Source organism: Lepidochelys olivacea (genome assembly GCF_965140295.1).
Source record: "Lepidochelys olivacea isolate rLepOli2 genome assembly, chromosome: 1".
NCBI classification, from domain to species: Eukaryota; Metazoa; Chordata; order Testudines; family Cheloniidae; genus Lepidochelys; species Lepidochelys olivacea.
Window position 1 is genome coordinate 327,882,786 of NC_140411.1, and position 26,906 is coordinate 327,909,691.

Here is a 26,906-nt window from a genome sequence, read left to right on the forward strand (position 1 = left end):
TGTGTAAAGGAGTAAATAACACTTCCTTATTCACTTTCTCCACACCATTCATGATTTTAAATACCTCTATCATATCCCCCCTTAATTGTCTGTCTTCTACAGTGAACAGTCTCAGTCTTTTTTAATCTGTCTTCATATGGAAGATGTTCCATACTCCTAATAATTTTTGTTGCCCTTCTCTGTACTTTTTTCAATTCTAATATATATTTTTTAAGATGGGGCAACCAGAACTGCACACAGTCTCCAAGTTGTGGGTGTACCATGGATTTATATAGTGGCATTATGATATTTTGTGTCTTGTTATCTATCTTTCCTAATGGATCCTAACATTCTGTTAGCTGTTTTGACTGCTGCTGCACTTTGAGCAGATGTTTTCAGAGAACTATCCACTATGACTACAAGATCTCTTTCTTTAATGGTAACAGCTAATTTAGTCCCCATCATTTTGTATGTATAGTTGGGACTATGTTTTCCAGTGCACATTACTTTGTGTTTGTCAGCATTGAATTTCATCTGCCATTTTGTTGCCAAGTCAGCCATTTTTGTGAGATCCCTTTGTAACTCTTTGCAGTCAGCTTTGGACTTAACTGTCTTGAGTAATTTTGTATTGTCTGCAAGCTTTGCTATCTCACTGTTTATCCTTTTTCCCATATCATTGATGAATATGTTGAGGAGCATTGGTTCCATAAAGATCCTTGGGGATCCTACTATTTACCTCTCTCCACTGTAAAATCTGACCATTTATTCCTACCTTCCCCCCTGTCTTTTAACCATTTACTAACCTGTGAGAGGACCCTTCCCTCTTAACCCATGACTACTTATTTTACTTAAGAGCCCTTGGTGATGGAACTTTGTCAAAGACCTTTTGAAAGTCCAGGTACACTATATGCACTGGATCACCCTTGTCCACATGCTTGTTGACTCCGTCAAAGAAAGGTAATAGATTGCTGAGGCGTGATTTCCCTTTACAAAAGCCGTGTTGACTCTTCCCCAAGATGTTGTGTTCATGTGCTTTATAATTTATTCTTTATTATAGTTTCAACCGTTTGCCTGGCACTAAAGTTAGCCTTACCTTCCTGTAATTGCCAGGATTGTCTGTGAAGTTATTTTTAAAAAACAGTGTTATATTAGCTATCCTCTAGTCAGTTGGTACAGAAGCTGATTGAAGTGATAGGTTACATACCTCAGATAGGAGCACTGCAATTTCGTATTTGAGTTCCTTCAGAACTCTTGGATGAATTCCATCTGGTCCTGGTGACTTATAACTCTCTACTTTTTTCAGTTTGTTCCAAAACCTCCTCTATTGACATCTCAATCTGGGAAAGTTCCTCGATTTGTCACCTAAAAAAAAATGGCTCAGGTTTGGGATTCTCCCTCACATCCTCTGCAGTGAAGACCAATGCAAAGACTTAATTTAGCTTCTTCACAACAGCCTTGTCTTCCTTGAGTGCCCTTTTAGCAGCTAGGCCATTCAGTGGCCCCACTGATTGTTTGGCAGGCTTCCTACTTCTTATGTACTTAAAGAAAAAATTTTTTTTGCTGTTTAGTTTTTGTGTCTTTTACTAGTTGCTCTTCACATTCTTTTTTGGCTTGTCTGATTTTATTTTTACACTTGTCTTACCAGAGTTCATGATCCCTTCTATTTTCCTCAGAAGGATTCAACTTCCAGTTTTTAAAGGATATCTTTTTGTCTCTAACCACCTCTTTAACATTGTTGTTTAGCCATGGTGGCACTTTTTTGGTCCTCTTGCTGTTTTTTTTTTTTAACTTGGGTTATAATTTAGTTTGAGCTTCTATTATGGTGTGGTAATTTTCCATGCACTTTGCCAGCATTTCACTGTTGTGACTGTTTGTCTTAATTTCTGTTTAATTAGCTTCCTCATTTTTGTGTAGTTCCCCTTTTTGAAGTTAAATGCTACTGTGTTGGGTTTCTGTGGTATTTTGCCCCCAACAGGAATGTTAAATTTAATTACATTATGGTTGCTATTACTGAACAGTTCAGTTATAGTCACCTGATGGACCAGATCTTGTGCGCCACTTAGGACTTTTTCAAGAATTGCTCTATGTGGATTCCAGGACTAGCTGCTCCATGAAACAGTCATTAATGGTGTCTGTGCATTTTATATCTGCATCCAATCTTGAGGTGATATGTAGCCAGTCAATATGGGGATAGTTGAAATCCCCCATTATTATTAGGTTTTCTGTTTTTGTAACCTCTCTAATCTTCCTGAGCATTTCATAATCACCATCACCATCCTGGTCAAGTGGTCAGTAGTATATTCCTACTGCTATCCTCATTATTCAAGCGTGGAATTTCTATCCATAGAGATTCTGTGGTACAGTTTGATTCATTTAAGATTTTTACTATATTTGACTTTATGCTTTTTTTCACATGCTGTGCCACCCTCTCACCAGCATGACCTATTCTATCATTCCTATATAGTTTGTACCTTGGTATTACCATGCCCCATTGATTATTATTGTTCCACTGAGTTTCTGTGATCGCTATTATATTCAATATCTTCACAGAATACTAGGAACTCCTGTTCAACCATCTCAGTATTTAGACTTCTAGCGTTTGTATTCAAGCACTTAATAGAATTTAAATGTACCTACATTAAATGTGCTGTACTTAAAATACTTTTCAAGGATATTTGACTTCCACAATGTTTGCTTACTTCATGATGGTATAGCCTGATAACTGTAAACCTATAGATGACCTACTTATTTGCCCCATTATCTATTCACAATGGCATATGAATGTGCAAATCTTTGCTTGCTATTTTAATTTCTGGCTACAAAATACATGTATCTTTTCACATGCTGTCTTAGATTGAGTTCTCATTTTTGATGTCTCCTTTCCATGTTATTAGCTTTCTTTTTCAGGTAACATCATATTTTAGCTAGCATTTTATTGACACTTGTTTTATAATAAAAAAATATATTTTAACAGCATGTCATGACAATGCAGCCATGTCAATACACATACATCATACAATATTTGATCCTGTGCTAATACAGTTCCTAACCGTTAAAAACCTACTCTAAGTTAAAGCAGTATTGCAAGATGTGGGAAATAATCTAAATTTAATCTAATAATGGTGTTATTCTGAGTTCACCATGATGGAAATAAATTCTTCGTTAATGCCAAAAAAGGGAGAGGGAGAGTTAAATGGAAAAAATAATGTAATTAAACCAGTTTGGGCATAAATAAATTATATAAAAAGAAAAACTTTGTTCTAAATATTAATCTGTATATCAAATCGTGTGGTTCCAAAACATATCTAATATCTTTAGGGCTTGATCCTACTCCTAGTGAAGTAATTGGGATCCTTTCCATTTTCTTGTTGGGAGTTTAGTTTTATCTATATCTGCTGGGAAAATAAATGTTTTCTTATCAGAATAACTGTACTGACAAAGAAAGTTTCCCTTGGTTGAATGATTTGATATAAATGTTAGTCCTGGAGAATGCTAGTTTTACCTCTGTTGAGCTGCATTTGGCTTCCTTTGGGATCACATTTTGGGTACATAGATTTTCACAAATAGGAAGGAAAAAGAATACCGGATTTCTTTCTAGATAGCATAAGTGAACTATCTTATTCTTAGAAGATGAGTGTATTTAACTCAGTTCTTCAATTAACTGCTTCAGCATCCTGTTTTTCAAACAGTCCTATAGCTTAAATGTTTAAGAGATCATAGAATCATAGAATATCAGGGTTGGAAGGGACCCCAGAAGGTCATCTAGTCCAACCCCCTGCTCGAAGCAGGACCAATTCCCAGTTAAATCATCCCAGCCAGGGCTTTGTCAAGCCTGACCTTAAAAACCTCTAAGGAAGGAGATTCTACCACCTCCCTAGGTAACGCATTCCAGTGTTTCACCACCCTCTTAGTGAAAAAGTTTTTCCTAATATCCAATCTAAACCTCCCCCACTGCAACTTGAGACCATTACTCCTCGTTCTGTCATCTGCTACCATTGAGAACAGTCTAGAGCCATCCTCTTTGGAACCCCCTTTCAGGTAGTTGAAAGCAGCTATCAAATCCCCCCTCATTCTTCTCTTCTGCAGGCTAAACAATCCCAGCTCCCTCAGCCTCTCCTCATAAGTCATGTGTTCCAGACCCCTAATCATTTTTGTTGCCCTTCGCTGGACTCTCTCCAATTTATCCACATCCTTCTTGTAGTGTGGGGCCCAAAACTGGACACAGTGCTCCAGATGAGGCCTCACCAATGTCGAATAGACATTGATCTGATATCTCCATTTCTGAATATTCACTTAGACTCTAAATTTATCCAGTAAGAGAGTTGAGACTACTCAAAAGTAGTAAAGGAACTTGACCTTTGAGAACAAATTGAAATACAAAAATTACACTGTATTTTTGGAGAAATAGCTAATAATCATCAGATGCCACAACAAAAAAGCATTATAAAAATTGACTATACCTGTGATTCCATATCCAAGAGTCGCAGGCCTAGGCTAATATGTCATTGTGGTTCATAATTTTTCATGCAAGCGTGTACCTTAGCGGACTATAATTTTAAAGTTCCTATTTCCTAGCATGGAAAAAGTTTAAGATTTCTTAGCTATTGTACAAAACCAGTATTTGTAGGTATCAAAAATTATACTAATCTATGGGATTCTGAACCTTCAGATGGCTTAAAATCTTGAGCCTATTTTAGATACTGTGGAAGCAGCCATTAAAATCAGGTCATATCTGAGGTGCAGGGAAAAGAAAATATGAATAATCAAAACACTGTTTGTTATTGAAAACTTATCTTGCAAAACTATAATATCTGTCCCCGAAGATGACTTTTCTGATAACTATAATATCGGACATAAGTGAGTGAGCTCCAGGTTTTGTAATTTTAATTTTTTTAACAGTATTTCATAGAAAAAAAGTGATCTTGTGTCCTGGCCCAAAATTCCTTCCTGACATAGTAAGTCAGTTTAATCTGAAACATTGTATTAGTCTCTGTTTACAGTTTTCTTTCCAAAATGTCATAATCTATCTGGGGAAGCTAGATCACATAAGCTCCTAAATATCTAGTTAAGACAAAAGTCTTCCAGTAGTCAGCTACCAGTCGATATTTTGTGACCTGTGGAAATAAATCAATAGGGTTGTTTGTCTCAGCCACACATTTAAAATGGATTAGACATTGTATTAAGACTTCTTACAGGTGTTCCTGAAAGATTAAAGGCTCTTTCCACATCCTTAAGGCAGCTTCCATGGCCTACTTAGTTTTGGAACTCTGATTTTGTGGTATGACATTGAGGGTAGCAAGGGCTTTGGTCCCAAATGTTTGGTTCAGTGATGATGGTGCTTACCTGGCTCCAATAGATCCAGATTTCCCAAAAGTTTTGGACCAGCTGACTGAGTGCCAGCACCCCGACAATGTGGCTCAGTCACACCAATATCTTAGAAGTATTAGTTATAAGTAGGGTTCCATGTTTGTCATGGGGAGGTCGCGGAAGTCACGGATTCCGTGACTTTCTGCGACCTTCCTGACTTCTGCAGCAGCCAGTGGGGCTGACCCCAGAACCTCCCAAGCAGCTGGCCCTGGAGATACCCACACCGGCCGCTGCTGGAACGGCTCTGCAGCCAACCACTTGGGCAACCCTGCAGCCAGCCGCACCAACCGCTGCTGGAGTGGCCCAGGGCCAGCCGTACCGGCTGCTGCTCTGGTGGCCCTGGGTAGCTGGCCCTGGGGATCGCCCAAGCAGCAGCTGGTGCGGCTGGCCCCAGAGACCACCTGAGCAGCAGTCCCAGAGACAGTGGGAGCAGCCTCAGCTTGGTGGCTTCTGGCGGTAGTCCCAGGGCAACTGGAGCCAGCGGTGGGGCCTCTGGGGCTCCCCACCTTGCAGCTGGTGCCTTGGGCCCCAGGGCTCACTCCCCTACACAAGAGACAGTCAGGGGTATTTATGGTATAAACCACGGACAGGTCACAGGCCGTGATTTTTTGTTTCTTGACGGTGACCTGTCCATGACTTTTGCTAAAAATACCCGTGATTAAATCGTAGCCTTAGTTATAAGTAACTTTTATTTTAGTGTGTTGGGACTGAATTGCAGGGGACACCACCTTTATAACACCTTATGTAGAACCTGACTGAGTGGACTGGGTGTTGTGACATGGAGCCCTATAAAAATACATTTCTCTTTCGTTCTCCACTCAGTCTGTGTTTGGAGATTGAGGAAACTTTGTCTCTGCACAGGGAACCCAGCATGGAGGAAGTAATTTTGCTGAGGAACCTCAAGGTCTGCTGCTGCTTCAAGTGATTGCTCGTGTGTTCCACAGTAGATGTGCATGCTTGCCACATGCACCGGTGCTGGAAGTTTTTCCCCTAGCAGTACCCGTAGGTGGGGAGCACCCCCCGTGACCCCTGGAGTGGCATCTGCCTGGCACTGTATAAGGGGATCTGCGTGCTCCCCCCCACCCTCAGTTCCTTCTTGCCGCCAAAGAAGGTGTGTCGGAACTACTCTGCTTCAGCTTTGCTGTAGCTCGTTCCCAGAACTGTTCATTCGTTCAGTGTTAGTACCTGTAGTTAGTTTAGTTTAGTTAGTCAGTGAGCCCGGGCCGGGGCATGCCCCGGGGTTTAAGTCATCCGGCTCTTGTAGGCATTCTGTGCCAAGAAGTGACCCGCATGCAGACTGTTTGCGCTGTTTGGGAGAAATCCACATCAGCGAAAGGTGCAAGATTTGCAAGTTGTTTACACCTTGGAGGGACATTAGGCTCCGGGCCATCCTGATGGAGTCGGCGCTGACCCCAACTCCATCACGCCACTCTGAACCAGTACCTGGCACCACAGCGTCAGTAGGCGGCGACCCTCCGGTGCCATTGACCAGTGGGCACCGCTCCCAGTCCACGGGGCACACCAAGAGGGCCAGAAAGACTCCCTCTTCACAGTGGCACCGAGGAAAGTCTGGGACAGAGGCTAGGCCCATGTTGGGCAGTCCTCAATCCCCACCGGGCCCCAGGAGTCCAATTCACATTGAGCAGAGTAGCCCGGCCCCTTCAGAACAGGCTTCTCTGGATGTCTGGGTGCCGTCCACAGCTGAAGCCCTCTAGGCGGCCCAGGATGTTATGTCCATGCTGGTGCCCGGAGCGCTACTGATGTCGGCCCCACGCTCCAGAGGCAAGCAGTCGCTGGAATCTCCGCAGTTGCCTCCGGCCCGGTACCGGTCTTAGTCAAGGGAACGTTCCCGACGCCGGTCACTACCCAGCGACCATTTGGGGCAGAGTCCATGTGGATCACCCTCGATGCTGACCAGACTGTCTGGCTGGGTTCCGTCCATCTGGGACTTTCGGCACCGCTCGTCCTCAAGGAGTGAATATCGACGGGACCGCAGCAGGCGTCGCCAACAGTCCTCATCTCGGAGGGGGTACCGCAGTCGGTCACGGCATGGTTGTCGATGCCATTCCCGCTCGGACTCCTGCTCCAAGTCTCCGCCAAGACATCGCAGCCCTGGGCATCAATTGCTGTTGTCTCGCCGTCGCGGATCTGCCTGTCGAGGCCATTCGCGGAGCAGCTGTTACCATTGGTACTGGTCCTCCATGCTGAGATTGCGGTCCTGTGGCTGATGTAGATCCCAGCACTGCCGCTCCTCACGGTCCAGAGACAGCAATAGATCTTACACCAGCCCGGCCTCCATTCGTAGCTGTCCTTCAATGGGCCAGGCCAGCCAACCCGAACAGCTGGCCCCGCCGGTTCCACAGCAGGTGCAGTGGCACTGAGCGTTGTGGCCGGCCCAATGGTACCGGTGGGCACCTTGACCTCCGGCACAGCCCCTGGTGGAAGCTCGCTAGGTGGCCGGAGCTTCGGAAGCACCATCGGCCTCCCTCTCCAGACCCCCGAGAAAGGAGTCAGCGGGACGTACGTCCTCGGCACCGACCAGATGGTAGACTCTCCGGTGCTGGACGATACCCGGAGTAGCGCACCGGCCTGCTCACCCCGCCCAGAGGAGGCGGTTGCTGCCCCGCCCCCCTCTGCCCTGCAGGAGGACTTCAGGGCATATGAAGAACTCTTGAAAAGGGTGGCAGCAAGCCTCCACCTCCAGGCAGAGGAGATGGAGGAACCCTCAGACTCCCTGTTTAATGTGCTGTCCCGGTCGGCACTGGGTAGGGTGGCCTTGCCCCTCCATGAAGAGGTGGCTAAGATTTCAAATGCCCCATGTCAGACACCGGCCTCGTTGGCCCCCATCTCTAAGAAAGCGGAACGCAAATACTTTGTACCTACTAAGGGGCATGAGTACGTGTATACCCACCTGGCGCCCAACTCCCTGGTGGTCGAGTTGGTCAACCACAGGGAATGGCAGGGTCAGCCAGCCCCGACCCCAAAGAACAAAGACTCTCAGATACTGGACTCTTTCGGAAGGAAAATGTATTTGTCTTCGAGCTTCTTGTTACGAGTGGCAAACCATCAGGCTCTCCTGGGTCGGTATGAATTCAATCTGTGGGGCTCCCGGCCCAAGTTTGAGGACTCTCTCCAGGAGCACGATAGGAAGGAGTTCAAGGCAGTAATGGAGGAAGGGGCAGTGGTCGCTAGGGCATCCCTTCAGGCAGCCTCAGATGCTGCGGACACGACTGCACGATCCATGGCCTCCGCGGTGTCCGTGAGCCGGGCGTCATGGCTCCTGCTTTCTGGGCTGTCCAGTGAGGCGCAGTCTTCCATGCAGGATCTCCTGTTTGATGGGAAAGCTCTGTTTCCGGTGGAAATAGATACAGGGCTGCATGGCATGAAGGACTCCTGTACGACCCTACAGACTCTGGGCCTCTATGTCCCGGCTCCAGCAAAACCTAAGTTCAAGCCTCAGCAGACTCCTGCCCAGGCCGTCCTCTCGAAGTATGAGGCCACCCATAAGAGGCAGCGGGACTATAAGAGACTCCCTCAGAGGTAGACTTGGCCTGCCCCTCAACCTGGGTCCTCCAAGGGCAAGCAGGCAGGGAAAAGGCGCTTTTGACGGGATGCTTGGGGGCACCCTGCCAGTCCTCATCAGGGATCGACCCCCAATAAAGCTCCCCTTCTCCAACCGGTTGTGTGCTTTCCTCCTGGAATGGTCACAGCTAACCTTAGACCGATGGGTCCTCAACACCATCTCCTGGGGTTACACCCTCCAGCTTACTTCCTTCCCGCCCAACCACCCCTCTCCCCCGTCCCTCTGCTCGAGCAGGAGGTGGGGCGGCTCCTAGGACTAGGAGCAATAGAGGCGGTGCCCGAGGAGTTCATGGGCAAGGGGTATTACTCCCGTTATTTCCTTATCCCAAAGGCCAAAGGGGGGCTCAGGCCCATCCGGGACCTGTGAGGTCTGAACCAGTACATGGTAAAACTCAATTTCCGCATGGTTTCCCTAGCCTCTATCATCCCTTCCCTGGATCCCAGGGACTGGTACACTGCCCTCGATCTACAGGACGCATACTTCCACATCCACATATTCGAGGGGCACAGGCGCTTCCTCTGTTTCGTGGTGGGATGGAATCACTACCAATTCACGGGCCTCCCATTTGGTCTGTCCAGTGCCCCCAGGGTGTTTACAAAATGCATTTCGGTGGTAGCGGCCTACCTCAGACGGTGGGGGGTCCAGATATTTCCCTAACTGGACAATTGGCTTGTCAAGGGCACCTCCCAGTCGCAGGTGAGGGATCACATGGTGCTCCTCCTGTCCACGAGCACTGCCTTGGGCCTATTGGTAAACAACACCAAGTCCATGTTAGTCCCGGCCCAACGCGTAGAGTTTATTGGGGCGCTCCTGGATGCAGCGCCAGCCAGGGCCTCTCTCCCGTCAGACAGATTCGAGACCCTGAAAGGTCTCATCGACTCGGTCACAAGATTCCAGGTGACAACAGCCAGGGTTTGCCTGTAGCTCTTGGGTCACATGTCAGCGTGCATGTATGTGGTCCATCACTCCAGACTCAGGATGAGGCCCCTCCAGCTCTGGTTGGCCTTTAAGTTTTCCCAGGCCACGGACAGGATGGACAAGGTCCTCACCATGCCAGACACTGTGATCACCTCCCTACGGTGGTGTTCTGCCCCAAACAACATGCTCCAAGAGGTCCTGTTCAGGGACAGGGCCCCGTCGTTGGAGCTGGTGTCCGATGCGTCGGACCTGGGTTGGGGGGCCCATGTGGGGAATTTTCAGACCCCAGGCCTGTGGTCAGCTCAAGACCTGACCCTACATATAAACGTCAAGGAGCTCAAGGTGGTGCAGCTGGTGTGTGTGGCCTTCCGCTCACACCTGGAGGGCAAGGTAGTCAGGGTCTTCACGGACAACACGGCCTCGATGTTTTATATCAACAGGCAAGGCAGGGCCTGATCCTCTGCCACGAAGCCCTCAGGCTGTGGGACTTCTGTATAGCCCATGACATCCACCTGAAGGCCTTCCACCTACCGGGCACCTGGAATGAGAGGGTGGATTGCTTGGGCAGGGACTTTTCCTCGCAACATGACTGGTCCCTCCACCCCGAAATGGCCCACCGGCTCTTCTGAAGGTGGGGAACTCCCCAAGTAGACCTATTCACGACTCAGCAGAACCAGTGATGCCCCTGGCTCTGCTCCGGAGGGGCGCTATCTCTGATGCCTTTATCCTGTCCTGGTCAGGCCAGCTTCTCTATGCCTATGCCTTTCCCCTGGTCCCTCTAATCAGCAGGGTCTTGGAGAAGATAAAGACGGACATGGCCCGGGTCCTCCTGATTGCCCCGGCGTGGCCTAGGCAGCATTGGTATGGGACCCTCACGGGCCTGGCGGTAGCTCTGCCATGGCCGTGGCATTTGCCGCTCTGCCGGTACCTGCTCTCTCAGGACCAGGGCCGCCTCCTCCATCCCAACCTGGCGGCTCTTCACCTCACAGCGTGGCTGCTCATTGGGTAGGTGGAGAGGAAAGGATGTGCTCAGAACAGGTTCAGCACATCCTCCTCGAAAGTAGAAGGCCCTTCACTCGCCGCGCTTATTTGGCAAAGTGGTCCTGATTTTCTAGGTGGGCGGCAGACCAGGGTGTCTCCCTTTTGGCCACCCTGATGCAGCTTATCCTTGATTACCTCCTCCACCTGAGGGCCCAGGGCATGGCGCCCTCATCAGTCAAGGTGCACCTGGCAGCCATATCGGCCTTCCATCCGCTGGTGCAAGGGCACATGGCATTTTCCCATGCTATGACTGGCCGGTTCCTTAAGGGTTTGGACCGTCTTTTTCTGTATTCTAGACCCCCAGTCCAGCAGTGGGACCTAAACCTGGTGTTGGCTCATCTCATGGGGGCCCCGTTTGAACCACTGGCCAGGTGCTCCTCGTCTCACCTCTCATGGAAGGTGGCCTTCCTGGTTGCAGTCACGTCGGCCAGGCGAGTCTTGGAGTTCATGGCCCTGAGCTCCGAGCTGCCGTACATGGTCTTCTATAAGGACGAGGTCCAACTTTGCCCACACCCCACGTTCCTCCCAAAGGTGGTCTCCTCCTACCACATGGGTCAGGACATTTTTCTACCGGTCCTCTGCCCCAAGCCTCACGTGTCCAGTGAGGAGCGCCGTCTCCACACGCTCAATGTGCGGCAGGCTCTGGCTTTCTACCTCGAGCAGACCAGGCTGTTCAGAAAGTCCTCGTAACAGTTCATCGCCTCGGCTGAGCACACGAGGGGCCAGCTGATTTCCACTCAGCGGCTTTCCACTTCGTGTATCCGTTCCTGTTATGAGCTGGCGGGTGTCTCCCCACCACCCATTGTGAGGGCACACTTGACTCGGGCACAGGCATCATCGGCTGCCTTCATGGCCCACGTCCCCATCCAAGACATTTGTAGGGCTACCACGTGGTCTTTGATTCACATGTTCACCTTGCACTATGCAATTGTCCCCCAAACCAGGGATGACGCCGGGTTCGGCAGGGCTGTCCTTCTTCCTGGGAACTTGTGAACTCCTACCCACCTCCAACAGATATAGCTTGGAATCACCTATTGTGGAATACACATGAGCAATCACTCGAAGAAGAAAAGACAGTTACCTTTTCCATAACTGGTGTTCTTTGAGATGTGTTGCTCATGCCTATTCCACATCCCACCCTCCTTCCCATCTGTCACAGTTGTGCAGCAAGAAGGAACTGAGGGTGGGAGGAGCGCGAAGCTACCTTATACCGCGCCAGGCAGGCACCACTCCAGGGACCGCAGCGAGCGCTCCTCCCCTGCGGGTACTGCTAGGGGAAAAACGTCCGGCACTGGTGCACGTGACAAGCACACACACCTATTGTGGAATAGACATGAGCAACACATCTCAAAGAACATCAGTTCTGGAAAAGGTAACTGTCTGTTTTGCTTATATTGATTCCTAACTTGTTTGTAAGTAATTTTATTAGCGTGAGAGTATGCTGGAGTGGCTCACAGCTGTGAGTGCCTGCCTTAAGGCAGACTGTCAGAAAACAAGCCAGACACCCCAAACTAGTGGTATATTTTAGAATTAGATTTCATCACACCAGTAACAAATGTGAACTCCTGGATCACTATCCTGGATCAGTCTTACCATAGAGTCACAGAAATTCCCCATAGACTCTCTAGCCTGTCTTGCAATAATGGTCACTTAAAACAAAAATCACACCACATCGGTTTCTCTCAATCCCAGGAGACCAATCACTTACCCCAGATCAATTGGTACTCTGGATCTTATACCAAAGACAATGCTGGCAGCCAATTCTATAATAAACTAACTAAGGGTTTATTAGTTAAGAAAAAAGAATGAGAGTTATTGAGAGATTAAAGTAGGTAAAATATGTGTACAGGTGAGTCACCGTTTGTAACTGTAATAAATTGCCAGTTCCCCAAAAGTCTTTCAAGGTACCCAGATTGTCTTTGGGATCTCCAGTTTGCATCTGGCACACTTCCCTGTAAAAATCCAAACAGTTCAGAGATAAAGGATCTTTCTTGGAATCCATTCTTATATCTTCTTCTGTCAGAAGACAAGCTGACAGTGTCTCTACCCACATGGGCTTTTCCTTTGATGACAATGGGTGAGGAATGCACTTTGAATCTCTGACCTCAGGTCATCACCACAGTGGCCATTTGCTTTGGAATTAGCACATTTTCTGATAAAGTCCTTCATTAACATTCCACAAGACCTCTTTGATGTCTGATGAGTTATGTGGTTATGGGGTATACATAATGTAAATGTTTGCTATTACATTATAACCGGAACAGAAAAGTGAAAACAATGCATGTAACATCCCATTAGTTTTATGAAGTTTAAACACCGAAAACACTAATCGCTTTGATCTATAATAATGCACAAGTGAATTGACCTGAATAGTCTCTGACATGACCTGGTCTGCCAGCATCACATATTCACCTTTTGCTACCTTTTCTGTTTCTGTTAACGTTCCCATACCTTATATTAAGGGGGAGGAATATAAAAATTGGAACTTACCATGTTCCATTAGTGTGTCTCTTCTTCTCTTAACTCCATCCTCAAAACCATCTGAGGCTCCTCAGTAAGTTTTAAGTGAAATATTACCATACTTTTCTAGTAAATCAACTTTGATCTGAAATCCCGAGGTGGGGCTGCTTTGAGGACTGAGGAGGTAATTCCACTTCCATAAACATTAAACATTTGAACCTCTGCTAGTTGTGCCAACAAAAGTGTGTAGTCAGTGCCTAATTGATTTTATTGTTAATGCACCTACTAAGAACTTTACTTGGGTCTCTAGCTCATTTCACATTGGCCAGCAAACATTTCTCAGGTGGTAATGATTTTTTCAGTCTCTAGGCTAGGATTGATTTGAACTAGCAACCTAAAGTGAAACAGTGCAGTTATCAACCTGACGAGCCTTATTGTACTCCTAGGCAATCAGTATAGAATTGGGGCTGATTATCTTCTCTGATTAAATAACACAAGAGGCAGAAAAACATTTCTAAAAGTATCTACTGATGGAAATTGAAGAAGTAGACAAAGAAAATATGAAAGTATCTAAAAGTGCCCACATAGTTCATAGAATACCATGACTAGTGTACTTTTTCCTAATATATATGTATAGTTAAGTTAGGCCTCTTACATTTTTCAGTGAGGTCATGGTCATTAGTTGATGTAATATCATTAAAGGGGGGAACTGCTTTTGTGTGCAAGAAATGGATTTAATTAGACCAGGCACTGTTCCCTGAAGACTTGATTCAAAGCCCAGTGAAATCAGTGGAAAGACTCCCCTTGACTTCAGTGGGTTTTAGATCAGGCCTGTTTTAAATGTCCACTTGTCTAGAAATGTAATTAAATCTCAAAATTCCAATTACCTGATTTGTGAAGGCATATATGAACCACGATGCTGCTGTTCTCCTGTTTCTGAAAAACCTTAAACATTTGGAGATTACTCTCAAGAGACTACAATCAGTTAGAATACTTTGTCTCTCTGATTTTCTAGTTTCTCCTCCAGAGATGTCTCCCATTCATTCGGTTTACAAAGGGGCTAATTCCCGACACAGCTGTGGAATTCATCAGCTACGATTACCAATACATTCAAGAGACATTGAGGAATAATGATCTCTCTGGTTTTCTCTCTCTCTCTTTCATATGCTTGCGTTCAGCGGTTTCATCAGAAACATCATTATTTTCTGTGGAGAACTGAAAAGCACAACAGAGCTTTTATTATGATCTGAGCAGTACTACTTATACACTGAATATTTACAAATCCTGGTGTTTTTTCCACCCAAAAGTACACAATTTCATTAAACCCCCACTGTGATGGAGTGCCGCACTCACCACTATGCTGGCACCTCCTTCTGGCTGTTCTTGGGATTAGCTCAGGAGATTGACACCCCTTCCAGGGGTCACACACTGTCATTCCATCTCTCCCTCTGGTCTGTAGCCCCTCTCTCGCTCCAGGGATTGCAGTATCCTTTTTGTGACTCGGCCCTTTGGCCTGGTAACTCAGCATTACCCGCTTCCAGAGTATAGGCTTTCAGAGTCTCTGTCACTCCTGCAGTTACCCAGGCAGTTCACTGTCCTGCTGGTGCCACTTTCCCAGTGGCAGGAAGGAGAATCCGGGCCCACTCTCTATTCCAGGTTCCAGCCCAGGAACCCTACAACATGCAGCCAAGGTCTGTTCAGTTGCCTACCTTGCTGCTTGTACCCTTGTCTGCTTCCTATCCCCCAGGAAGTCAGCCTCTCTCCTACCTCCTCCCTGGGAGCAAATGTGGGCTACTTGTCTCTGTAGCCCCCAAACACACCCCCTTCTCCCAGGAAGTGACTGCAGACTACCTTCCTGCTCTCAGCTCCCTGGCTTTATGGAAACCCCATCTGTACCTGCACAGATGAGCTTCCCCTAATTAGGGCTTTCCTCTCAGACTTCAGCCTAATAGGTTATTGGCCATATGACCTCCATTAACCCCTTTTGGGCGAGCGTGGGGTAGACACCCCTATCACGCCTCCTAATTCTGTATGAACGTTTATTTATAATTCTCTTACCTAGTGCTTTGTAAATAATCTTTTTTTGCGCTATGAAGCGTTGAAATACATCCCACTAATCACGGCAAAGGAGACACCAATATTCAAAATGCCTTTTTCCTAGTAGTGGTGTTACCTGGTGCTTCAGAACTGCAAATTAGCACCCCAGTGCTTCAAACATGAAAAGGAATAACTTTGCATATGTGGGTGATGTCACTGACTACTCTCATGAGTAAAGTTACCCTTGTGCAAGTCTGCAGGACTGGGGCCTAGGGCAACAGAAAAACGTGCTGTGGAAAATGCTCACAGAGAAGCAGAGCATTTGGAATTCTATTACAGTAATAGTTTTGAGGGTGATGTAGTGGTAAAATAAATTTTGATATGAAACTGGCACTATTCTAATAATGTGATCCTTTACTAAAAGAGAACAGTCCTGAATTGAATGAGACTCTGGCAGTTTATCTGTCCATGAGAGACACCTATTGGTGCCTCAGAAGGGCCAAAATACTGTGTACCACATATCTTATTGTTATACCAATAAAATAAAAACCAGAAGGATCTTATTAAAGGGGAAAAGGCAAAATGCCACATTTATTGTGAATACAGAAAGAATCATAGTAAGCAGTTATAGCTATAACATTCCATTCAATTTCATATTTATTCGCACATTCATTCATACACACACACACACACACGTTCTACAAGGTTGTTATCATAGTTACTAGCCTTAGAGTTGCTCATGCCAAGCCACTGGCCAGGTGGCCTGGACATGAGGAGGGAGCAGGGCCTTGTCAGATGCTCATCTGATGCTCCTGGAAGTTGGTTTGCAGAATCAGACCCCAAAGTTCTTACTTTCTAGAGTCCATTTTTATAGGATTTTCTTCCTATGCCAGTCTATGGGAATTGCTTCATCATGCTGTTGCTGAATCAATCAGCAGATAGCACATTCCTGATGGTTCCGTGCTGCCAGATGTTATCTTGTTCTTTGGTTCTCCCATCCTTGAGGCTGTTGGGTGGATTCCACTCTGCCCTCCAGGGGTCCTCTGGTTATTTCCACTTGACGCCTTCTTCAGCCGACGAACACTGGATTCTTAGGCTGGCACCTCCCTGATCATTCAGCTATTATCCTCACCAAGCATCCATCCACATACATCCTCTATCTCTATTTTAATCACAATTGTTAACAAAGTGAGATGAATACAACAAAAGGGCTGGGAGTCTCTGGGTGCTGTTTCTGTTGTTACAGGGTACTGCTTTGAGTCTCTCTCTGTGTGAGTAGTTGTTGTTACAAAGAATTGCTTTGAGAACAGACTCTGTCTTAGAATGTACTAACACAGTTAGCAGCTTGCAAGTTTCACACAGAGAGGGAGAGAAACAGTACCAAAAACCAAGAGACCTCGTAATTAGTAATACCCTGGAATTTAAACTATGAGGAATCAAACTCATTTGTGATTTTAATACAGAAATACTTTAATATGATCCAACATTATTTAGGGAGAAGAATTATTTTGTCATATAATCACAGTAGGACCCATTTATACCACTTCAGTAGTGTAAAGAAACATTAAAATGGGCACCCATTTGTGTTCCTTGGTATGTCTGATGACTATTAGGGAAGGTGTAAGATATTTCAGACATTTTTCATTTTGTCCTGTTTAATTACAGAGATTTGCTGTGTAACTTAAAGGTGCTAAAACTGAGTCTTAAATATTTTTAGCTTCTGAAACTTCAATGAGGAAAATTGTATCTTTTGCCAAGAGAACGATTGCACAGGGAATAATGTTTCATACTTTTCATATTTTTAATGCAACAGATGGAGTGTTCATAAGAAAATAAATGATTTAGTAAGTTGTGTGTTAGTGACGTATGTAATCTTGACTGTCAGGTCAACAGATTTAATTCTCAGAACTGCAAATCTTTTCAGGAATAGGAAGTGGTATTGCTCTTTCCTCCCTTTTCCCCTATCCTGCATATGTCTCTTGAGATCTATCTTTATTTTATCTAACTAGTAGTTTAAAGTTTAGAGTTTATGGAGAATTGGTATGAATTCAATCCATGGCAATCCAGTTCTGTAGTTATTAGGAAGCAAGTTAATATTTATCCAGATCTTCAGTTTCTAGCCTTCAAGCTATGCAGTTAGGTCTGTTAGTTAAATGGTCAAACTAGTTTTTTGGTTTTGTTTGTAAGATGATTTCTTCATCGGTATTTAGTCTTGCAGTGGATTCGTGTGTGTTGACCAAATGTTTATGATGAAATGAATAATATAGGTGACTGCTATAGACAAAACCTTTGAACTGTGCATAGACATGTGCAAGATCAGGGCTTCCTATCTTAAGAAGTCTAAGGTATCTGCTATCTTTGAATATGAAGTAGATAGCAAAGTTTCAGTATTTGCTTTGAGTAAATATGCTCTAGGTTTTCTCTTGAAGAAATCTGCTGTGATGCAGATTTGGAGTGCTACTGTAAAAATAAATAAATAAATCTGTTGTTGCTTGAGGGGTAAGAATCTAAGGTTTGGGAATGAGACACATCTTTTATCAGTTACCACAGTGCATTTTTAAAATCAAGACATTGTGTTCCCAGTTATGGGGTGTTATGGACAACAGGGTGAGCTCTTACCTTGTATTACTCTTCAGTGCATCCCTCCTAGTGATAGGCCCTGGGCCTCCACCTCATTTAAGGGGGAGTCCCAAGACTCTGCCATTCTTAGACTGAGCCACTAGGCTTCAGGACCCTTCTTTCTCACTGTGGCTACTTTAGCAGGGCCAATTTGTATTGAGTCCCTGCAGGAATCTTCTATCTTGGGAGCTTTGTGATCAGAAAATATATCAGTGACACACTGCAGCCTTTTAAAAACAAAGTATTGTTGAATAGTCAACAGGAATGAACTAGTCAAAGTCTTGTATTAAAATAATGAGTAAGGCCTACACATACGAATATTACCTAAACTTTATTCTTTCCTTACAAGTTTTGGGTATGTTCCACTCAGCCTAGACACCCCTAGTCGTGGCCTGGGAGAGAGAGCCAGCCACTGCAACATTCTGCTGCGCTGGGCATCACAAAATGGGGAAGAGATGGCCAGCCCTCTGTGGAGATAGAGGTGGTTAGGGACTATTTAGAAAAGCTGGACGTGCACAAGTCCATGGGGCTGGACGAGTTGCATCCGAGAGTGCTGAAGGAATTGGCGGCTGTGATTGCAGAGCCATTGGCCATTATCCTTGAAAACTTGTGGCGAACCGGGGAAGTCCCGGATGACTGGAAAAAGGCTAATGTAGTGCCAATCTTTAAAAAAGGGAAGAAGGAGGATCCTGGGAACTACAGGCCAGTCAGCCTCACTTCAGTCCCTGGAAAAATCATGGAGCAGGTCCTCAAAGAATCAATCCTGAAGCACTTGCATGAGAGGAAAGTGATCAGGAACAGCCAGCATGGATTCACCAAGGGAAGGTCATGCCTGACTAATCTAATCGCCTTTTATGATGAGATTACTGGTTCTGTGGATGAAGGGAAAGCAGTGGATGTATTGTTTCTAGACTTTAGCACAGCTTTTGACACGGTCTCCCACAGTATTCTTGTCAGCAAGTTAAGGAAGTATGGGCTGGATGAATGCACTATAAGGTGGGTAGAAAGCTGGCTAGATTGTCAGGCTCAACGGGTAGTGATCAATGGCTCCATGTCTAGTTGGCAGCCGGTGTCAAGTGGAGTGCCCCAGGGGTCGGTCCTGGGGCCGGTTTTGTTCAATATCTTCATAAATGATCTGGAGGATGGTGTGGATTGCACTCTCAGCAAATTTGCGGATGATACTAAACTGGGAGGAGTGGTAGATACGCTGGAGGGGAGGGATAGGATACAGAAGGACCTAGACAAATTGGAGGATTGGGCCAAAAGAAATCTGATGAGGTTCAATAAGGATAAGTGCAGGGTCCTGCACTTAGGACGGAAGAACCCAATGCACAGCTACAGACTAGGGACCGAATGGCTAGGCAGCAGTTCTGCGGAAAAGGACCAAGGGGTGACAGTGGACGAGAAGCTGGATATGAGTCAGCAGTGTGCCCTTGTTGCCAAGAAGGCCAATGGCATTTTGGGATGTATAAGTAGGGGCATAGCGAGCAGATCGAGGGACGTGATCGTTCCCCTCTATTCGACATTGGTGAGGCCTCATCTGGAGTACTGTGTCCAATTTTGGGCCCCACACTTCAAGAAGGATGTGGATAAATTGGAGAGAGTCCAGCGAAGGGCAACAAAAATGATTAGGGGACTGGAACACATGAGTTATGAGGAGAGGCTGAGGGAGCTGGGATTGTTTAGCCTGCAGAAGAGAAGAATGAGGGGGGATTTGATAGCTGCTTTCAACTACCTGAAAGGGGGTTCCAAAGAGGATGGCTCTAGACTGTTCTCAATGGTAGCAGATGACAGAACGAGGAGTAATGGTCTCAAGTTGCAGTGGGGGAGGTTTAGATTGGATATTAGGAAAAACTTTTTCACTAAGAGGGTGGTGAAACACTGGAATGCGTTACCTAGGGAGGTGGTAGAATCTCCTTCCTTAGAGGTTTTTAAGGTCAGGCTTGACAAAGCCCTGGCTGGGATGATTTAACTGGGAATTGGTCCTGCTTCGAGCAGGGGGTTGGACTAGATGACCTTCTGGGGTCCCTTCCAACCCTGATATTCTATGATTCTATGATTCTCTCAGATCTGGTCTACACTTACAATTTAGATTGACCTAGCTATGTTGCTGAATGCCATAGTTAAGCTGACCTAACCCCTGGTGTAGACACGACTAAGTCAATGGAAGAATTACCACCATTCAGGGACGTGGATTGCCTGAATTGATGGGAAAACCCTTTCTGTCGATGTAGGAAGCACCTGCACTGCCGTGCTATAGTGGCATAGCTAGGCTGCACCCATGCTGCTGTATCACTTGTAGTATAGAGGTAGCCTCAGTGCCCCTCTGTCGGATACTCCCCTCCAGGCAGTGCTGCCTGCTCACCCTCCTTCCTCTCTAGGCTGGAGTCTTTAATGGTTTAGTTCCCTTTGATCTTAGGCATGGGGCTGGGAAAAATAAAACTGCAAGTCTTGCAGGAGGGCATTTTCCAATAATGATGCCCCCATAGTTCTCTTGAGTACCCTTGGTAATCTCTTGGGAGGTTTTGTCTCCTACTTGTTTTTCCCTAACAGCTTCCTCTGATTTAACTCTAGGCAGTCAAATACAATAATATCAAGCTGGTAAACTGAGGCGTATAATTTTCATAGAAGTACAGAAATCTCCACATTTTCCACAAGGGGGTGTGTAAAGAATGTGCTTAGAAGATGCAGAACATTTTTGAGGCAAAATATTTTAATTGTAGAAAAAACTTACTGCAATTTCCTGATTTATAGTTTAGGACAACTTTAAAAGGTGTTTGGTATTAAAGGAATAAACAGGTAATTAGAAGTATCTGCTTATTTTCTGAATGTACTTCTTTATTTTTTTTGAAAGGTGGCTATCATCCCGTGAAAATTGGAGATCTTTTCAATGGCCGGTATCATGTAATTAGGAAGCTAGGATGGGGACACTTCTCTACAGTTTGGCTATGCTGGGATATGCAGTAAGAGATCTACATATATATATATATATACATATATTTGCCTTTAAACTTTCTCTTTTCCATTTCTAATCAAGTAAATGCTGATTTGTTATATGTGCAATAACTGCTGTTTTAGATACAGGCTGAAGCTATCCAGGTGTTTTGTTGTGTCTTTGTTGTTGTTTGGTAAACAACTGTATATAGAGATGTCCACAGCGTTTTTCTCCTTTTGGTTAAGGATGTATTTTATAAAACTTGTCAGAAGTTGAAGTCTAAGTTTTATTTTCTTAACAAATTATCAGTGCTTATTGAATTCACATGTTTTCTTGAGCTGGAGAACAAGTTAATGTTTTTATTCCTCCTGTATCCTTAATAGTAAACCTAATTGTATTTTGATTAAATGGTAAAATAGAATTGAAATTCTTCTTTTAAAGTCATTATCATTTAAAATATTAATAATTCTGTGATTTCAATATTGTAGAAACAATGCATAAAATACAGTTCTAAAGGTATTGTTATTCTCTGTCATAATGCACTAAATTACGTCAAATATTTTAATTACTGTATTATTGAGAATTTAGGAGTTTCCCCTTAATTTTAAGATAAAATTACCAAAACTTTCCAGATATAATCCTCTGAAGTATGCTTCATAACATCTTTTAGCTCTGGTCATTTGTTGAATAAGTTTTTGTTATTTTCAAGGGGGAAGAGGTTTGTTGCAATGAAAGTTGTAAAAAGTGCCCAGCATTATACAGAGACAGCCTTGGATGAAATTAAGTTGCTCAGATGTGTGAGTATTATACTGAGTGCTCAGTACTGATAATGGTAAATTATGTATAGATACAATGGAAGTAAATGCTTTCGAACATCATTATTTTCCCTAAATCTGTTTTCTAAATATATGACATTACTTCATTGTCATTATTTGTAAGGCTCTATAATCTTGCTTAAATTTTTAGAAAAAATGTATTACCCTTATAAGAAGATGAGTTATTTCCAGTATCTTCTTTCTTTGCTTAGGTTCGTGAAAGTGATCCTAACGATCCAAACAAAGACATGGTTGTACAGTTAATTGATGACTTCAAAATTTCAGGGATGAATGGAATACGTATCCTTTTTTGGCTATTCTTCTTATATTAAGATTAAAATGAAGAGGACAAATGAGTATTTAGTTTTCATACATTAATGTCTTAGTGTATGCAGGGTGGAGTAATTTTTCAAAATAATCTGCTTTCTTTAATTTTTTTTAAAAGTAAAATTTAAGACCATCTCAGAGACATTTAGTCATGCACTGTATTAGTGTGTAATTCGCTTTCCCTAATGAAAATAGCTTAATAGTTCTAAATATAATGAAGAATAAAAGATAAACATTTTAAATTTGTTCCTTGATGAACAGGCTTGCCCACGAAAACATCAGAAGACAGGGTATTTTTAAAAAATTGAAATTTTATTTACAGTGACCAATGTTCATGGTTTGTCTAACCTTTCCAAATAACATAGTTAAGAAACATGTTGTGCATTAGTTAGTGTACTGTGCTTCATTATTATTATTATTATTTTATTATTATAATAAATCCTGCAGTACATTCAATTAGTGTAGGCTGAAAAAGATTTTGTTCTAAAAACAAACAAGCAATTTATGTTGAAACATTATTAGATTAGATTCCAATGTGTGTTACTGTTGTAATATATATAGAGAAACTTAAAAATGAAGGGGTAATCACTCACTTTAGATAAGGAAGAATCATCAACTAATCAGTTATTTTGTTCCTATCCTTTAAATTGTTTATTAATATAAAATGTAGATATGTTATTGGCTGCAGTGTTCTTTAATTCCTGTAGCTGGCTAGAGGAGAGATTCTGAGTGACAAATAAAAAACACTGGGTACCTGAATCTTTATGATGCTTTCTAGAATTACAGTCTGTAACGATTCTGATGAAAAGCCATATAGTAAAATATAGTAAGGATAGGAAATAATAAACGTGGAAGACTGGATAGATTAGAGGATTGGTAATAGGGTCTGGAGCCTTTTACCTCTAAATCTTTGGTTGAAATCCAGCCCAGAGCATAGTGAGGTTATGTTCCTCCTGTCTGATGGAGGCCAGTGGGGAGATCCCGAGTTGGCTCCTGAAGAAGGTGGTATGCCTCTCCTACTGAGAGGTATAAGTACACGAAGTTTCTCTTGTTGCTTATGTGATCCTTTTAGTGAGTTACTGATTAGATGTTAACCTCTTTTTTTTTTTTTCTTTTTTTTTTGTTTGAGAAATGTTATTGAGAAAATATCTGCCAGCACACCTGGACTTGATAGATTTTTTTGACATATTTCAATGAGACACTAAAATGAAACAATCCTCATTAATATGCTTGGTGATTCCCTGCTGCTGCTGAACTATCTTTGTTGATCATGTTTGTTCTTCTTCAAGTAGTGTCCGTATGGGTGCTCCACTGTGCCTGGGATTGGCGACCTTTGGTAGCAGTGCCTGTTGGGCTGCATATGCGCTTCTCACTGTCTCACGCTGTGAGCAGTGTCTATATCAGTGTTTCCCAAATTGTGTTCCGCACGATGTGAACAGGTGTTCCATGAAAGAATCATAATTTTAAAAAAGGGTCTTTAAATTTTTTTTAATTTTAAATTTGGCAAATTTGAAGCGTAGTTTACAACTCTTTTTGAATGACTATAATTTAACATAAAACTCTTTTTCCGGTTATTGATATATCTCGTATTGACTATAATGGCTTAAAGAGAACGCGGCATGCAAGCATGTTGATGTCTACCCCTTTCGGGCACGTTTCAGTTAGTGACGTCGTACCCCTTCTGCTCAAGGCTGCGCGAACTGCAGCGGTATGCACACACCATTCTCTTTACGCCATGTTGAATATAACATATTCACTCAACACTTTCAAACTGGTGGGTCTTTACAGTATGTGCGGTAAGCACAACTAAACTAGTTTCACTCAAAACAATATAAATATTTGTAACTAACAAAATTTGACAAAAATCAGTATTTCTAAATGTTGTTACTAAACCTAATCACCATGAATTTGTGGCTAAAAGAAGGAACTTTGAAACGAAAAGCAAGTTCTTCTGGTACTCCAACTGTGGCCGAAATAAATGAGCAAAATATTGTGACACTTCAAAGTGAGGATGAACAATTGCAGTCTTTTGTTGTTGAAAAATCTGAGAGTACTGGTGAGTTATCCAAGGTGAAAGAATTTCCACCAAAGTATATCAAAAACAAGAAGAAGCAGGTGTTAAAAGACCGAAATGAAAGTGTGATGAAAGTTATTTGTCTTTCGGTTTTACGTGTGTTGGAAATAAAGGTGTTCCTGATGCGCAGTGTGTCGTGTACAACAAAATACTAGCAAACAGTTCATTGGCTCCTGCTAAACTTCGTAGGCATTTGGAAACCAAGCATGCTGAATACAAAGACAAAGATATAAGTTTTTTCAAGAGGCAGTGTGACTCACTTGGAAATTGTAAACTTTCGATGATTAAAATTGCTAAAACAGACAACAAAAGTGCAACAGTGGCATCTTATTGAGTAAATTACCGTATAACGCTTGCCTGAGAAGCTCACAGTATTGGAGAAACACTTATCAAGCCTTGTGCGAAAGATATTGTAACGTGCATGTTGAACGAGCAGTCTGGTAAAAAAAAATTGATGCTGTACAGTTGTCAAATAATACTGTTGCATGCCGTATTAAAGATCTTGCTGATGACATAGAAAAAGAGCTAGTTTGTGGACTGAACATTTGCCATGAGTATTCATTGCAGCTAGATGAGTCCACTGATGTTTCAGGACTTGCTGTGCTACTAGTATTTGTCCGATATACATTTAATAATATTATTGAAGAGGACCTGTTCTTATGTGAATCTCTGCAAATCAACATGACTGGAGAAGAAATATTCAACTGCATCAACAATTTTATCAGAAAGCATGAAATTAGTTAGGGAAAATGTATTGATGTATGTACTGACGGTGCTCGGGCAATGATCGGGAAGATGAAGGGAGCTGTAATGTGAATCATAAGTGTGGCACCAGAAAGCATTAAGAACCATTGTTTTCTACACAGACAAGCACTTGCAGTTAAAAAAAATACCAGCATATCTGAATATTGTGCTCAATGAATCAGTACAAATTATCAATTTTGTCAAATCTCGACCACTTCAATCCAGGTTATTTAAAATTTTGTGCGAGGAAATGGGTAGTCAGCACAAAACACTTCTTTTACATATGGAAGTGAGGTGGCTATCCAGAGGAAAAGTGCTTGTAAGGCTTTTTGAGCTTCGTAGTGAACTACTGGTATTTTTCACTTCAGATAATTCAGGACGAAAATTTAATGACTGTCTGACAAATTCCTTATGGCTAATGAGACTGCATATTTTTGCAAAATTAAATTAAATTAATCTGTCGCTGCAAGGAAAGAATGTGACCATTTTTACTACAATGGATAAAATTTCGTCGTTAAAAAAGAAACTGGAATTCTGGGCATCTTCTGTAGAACAGAATAACTTCAACTGCTTTCCTACACTACATGAATTTCTGACTGAAGTACATTCTACAGTCCATGAAGAAGTTTCCAGCACCATTTTGCAGCACTTACGTGACTTGCAGGCCTCTTTATTAGAATATTTTCCTACAACTACTGATGATAATGCTTGGGTTCGAAATCTGTTTGTAATTACAGCCAAACCAGTCAGCTTTACTGCACATGATTATGAAAGCCTAATTGACTTAATTTCTGATTCTGATTTGAAAGAAAAGTTTAAGGATCTTCCACTGAATAATTTTTGGAGCAGCCTAATAGAAGAGTACCCTAATGTGGCTAAACGTGCAGGTCGAGTGCTCCTTCCTTTTGCCACAACTTATTTGTGTGAGACCAGATTTTCGTATTATACTGCAACAAAAAACAAATATAGGAATAGACTTGATGCTGCGCCTGACATGAGGATTCAACTTTCCAGCATTATTCGTAATAGTAAGCGAATTTGTGATAGAAAAATGCAGAAACACCAATCCCATTAAATCCAAATTTGTATTTCTGTTTATAAAAATAGATCTTCCTAGTAAAAATCTAATTTGTTTGGTGTTTGTGTAGATATAAAAGATATATTTTTTTAAGTAGAACACTGTTTTTAATTTTGACTCTTGCACTTGTTTTTTGTACTACTTTATACGCGCTTTCCAGTTAGAAATTGTTAGTTCAAATAATTTTAAATTTGTATTTTTGCTTTGTTTTATAAAATAAAATATATTTGAGCATAAATAATGCAAATTTATATTTGAAAACAAAACAACTACAAAATAATATTATAAGTGTTCCGTAATAGGCTAAAAAGTGTTCCGCGGCCAAAAAAGTTTGGGAAATGCTGTTCTATATAGTGCTGTGCGCTCCAACCACCCTCAGTCCTTTCTCAGTCTCTTTTGGTCTGGGACGGAATCCTGAGCAGAGCCCGCCATACATCTGTAGCCTTTAGTAATAGTAGTGTTTCTGTTATAATTTTCTAGATGTTAGAAATTTCCTTTATTTTTCTCTCTCTCCTGGAAAAAAAAATATTTTTTTACATTTCTCTTCCCTCCCTGTTATTCTTTACCTGAGCATAGGTTTCCTTTTTTCCTGCACCCTTCCCAATTGGGAAGTCCTCCCTTTCTCGGGGTTATACCCAGATCCCCTGGGTTCAAGAGGTGAGGCCATCATCGTGAGCGATGGGCACTCACAGTGTGTACGCTGTCTCAGTGCGGAGCTCGTCATACAAAAGTGTATCCACTGCCTCAAATGTAAGGCTCGGTTCAGAAAAACTGAAGCTAAAACTTTTACTAATGGAGAGCTCTCTGTGACCAGTCTCAGACCCTGGCCCTGATACCTCTCCTATGTGTCAGCCACCATTGGCACAGTCATTGGCCAACCTCATTCGCTATGTACCATCAAGAGAAAAAAGAAAAGGAGTACTTGTGGC

The 26,906-nt window shown here is 43.3% G+C and overlaps 1 protein-coding gene across 15 annotated transcripts in view; it reads left to right on the forward strand.

Moving 5' to 3' along the window:
* The window catches only part of SRPK2 (SRSF protein kinase 2), a 309,081-nt gene that overhangs the window by 177,077 nt on the left and 105,098 nt on the right, over positions 1-26,906 (forward strand). For all 15 annotated transcript variants that reach the window (XM_084644353.1, XM_084644365.1, XM_084644364.1 and 12 more), the window contains 3 exons: positions 20,859-20,967; positions 21,649-21,736; positions 21,967-22,054. In XM_084644353.1, the coding sequence (XP_084500479.1) occupies positions 20,859-20,967; positions 21,649-21,736; positions 21,967-22,054 (285 nt within the window). The remainder of the gene's footprint in view (positions 1-20,858; positions 20,968-21,648; positions 21,737-21,966; positions 22,055-26,906) is intronic.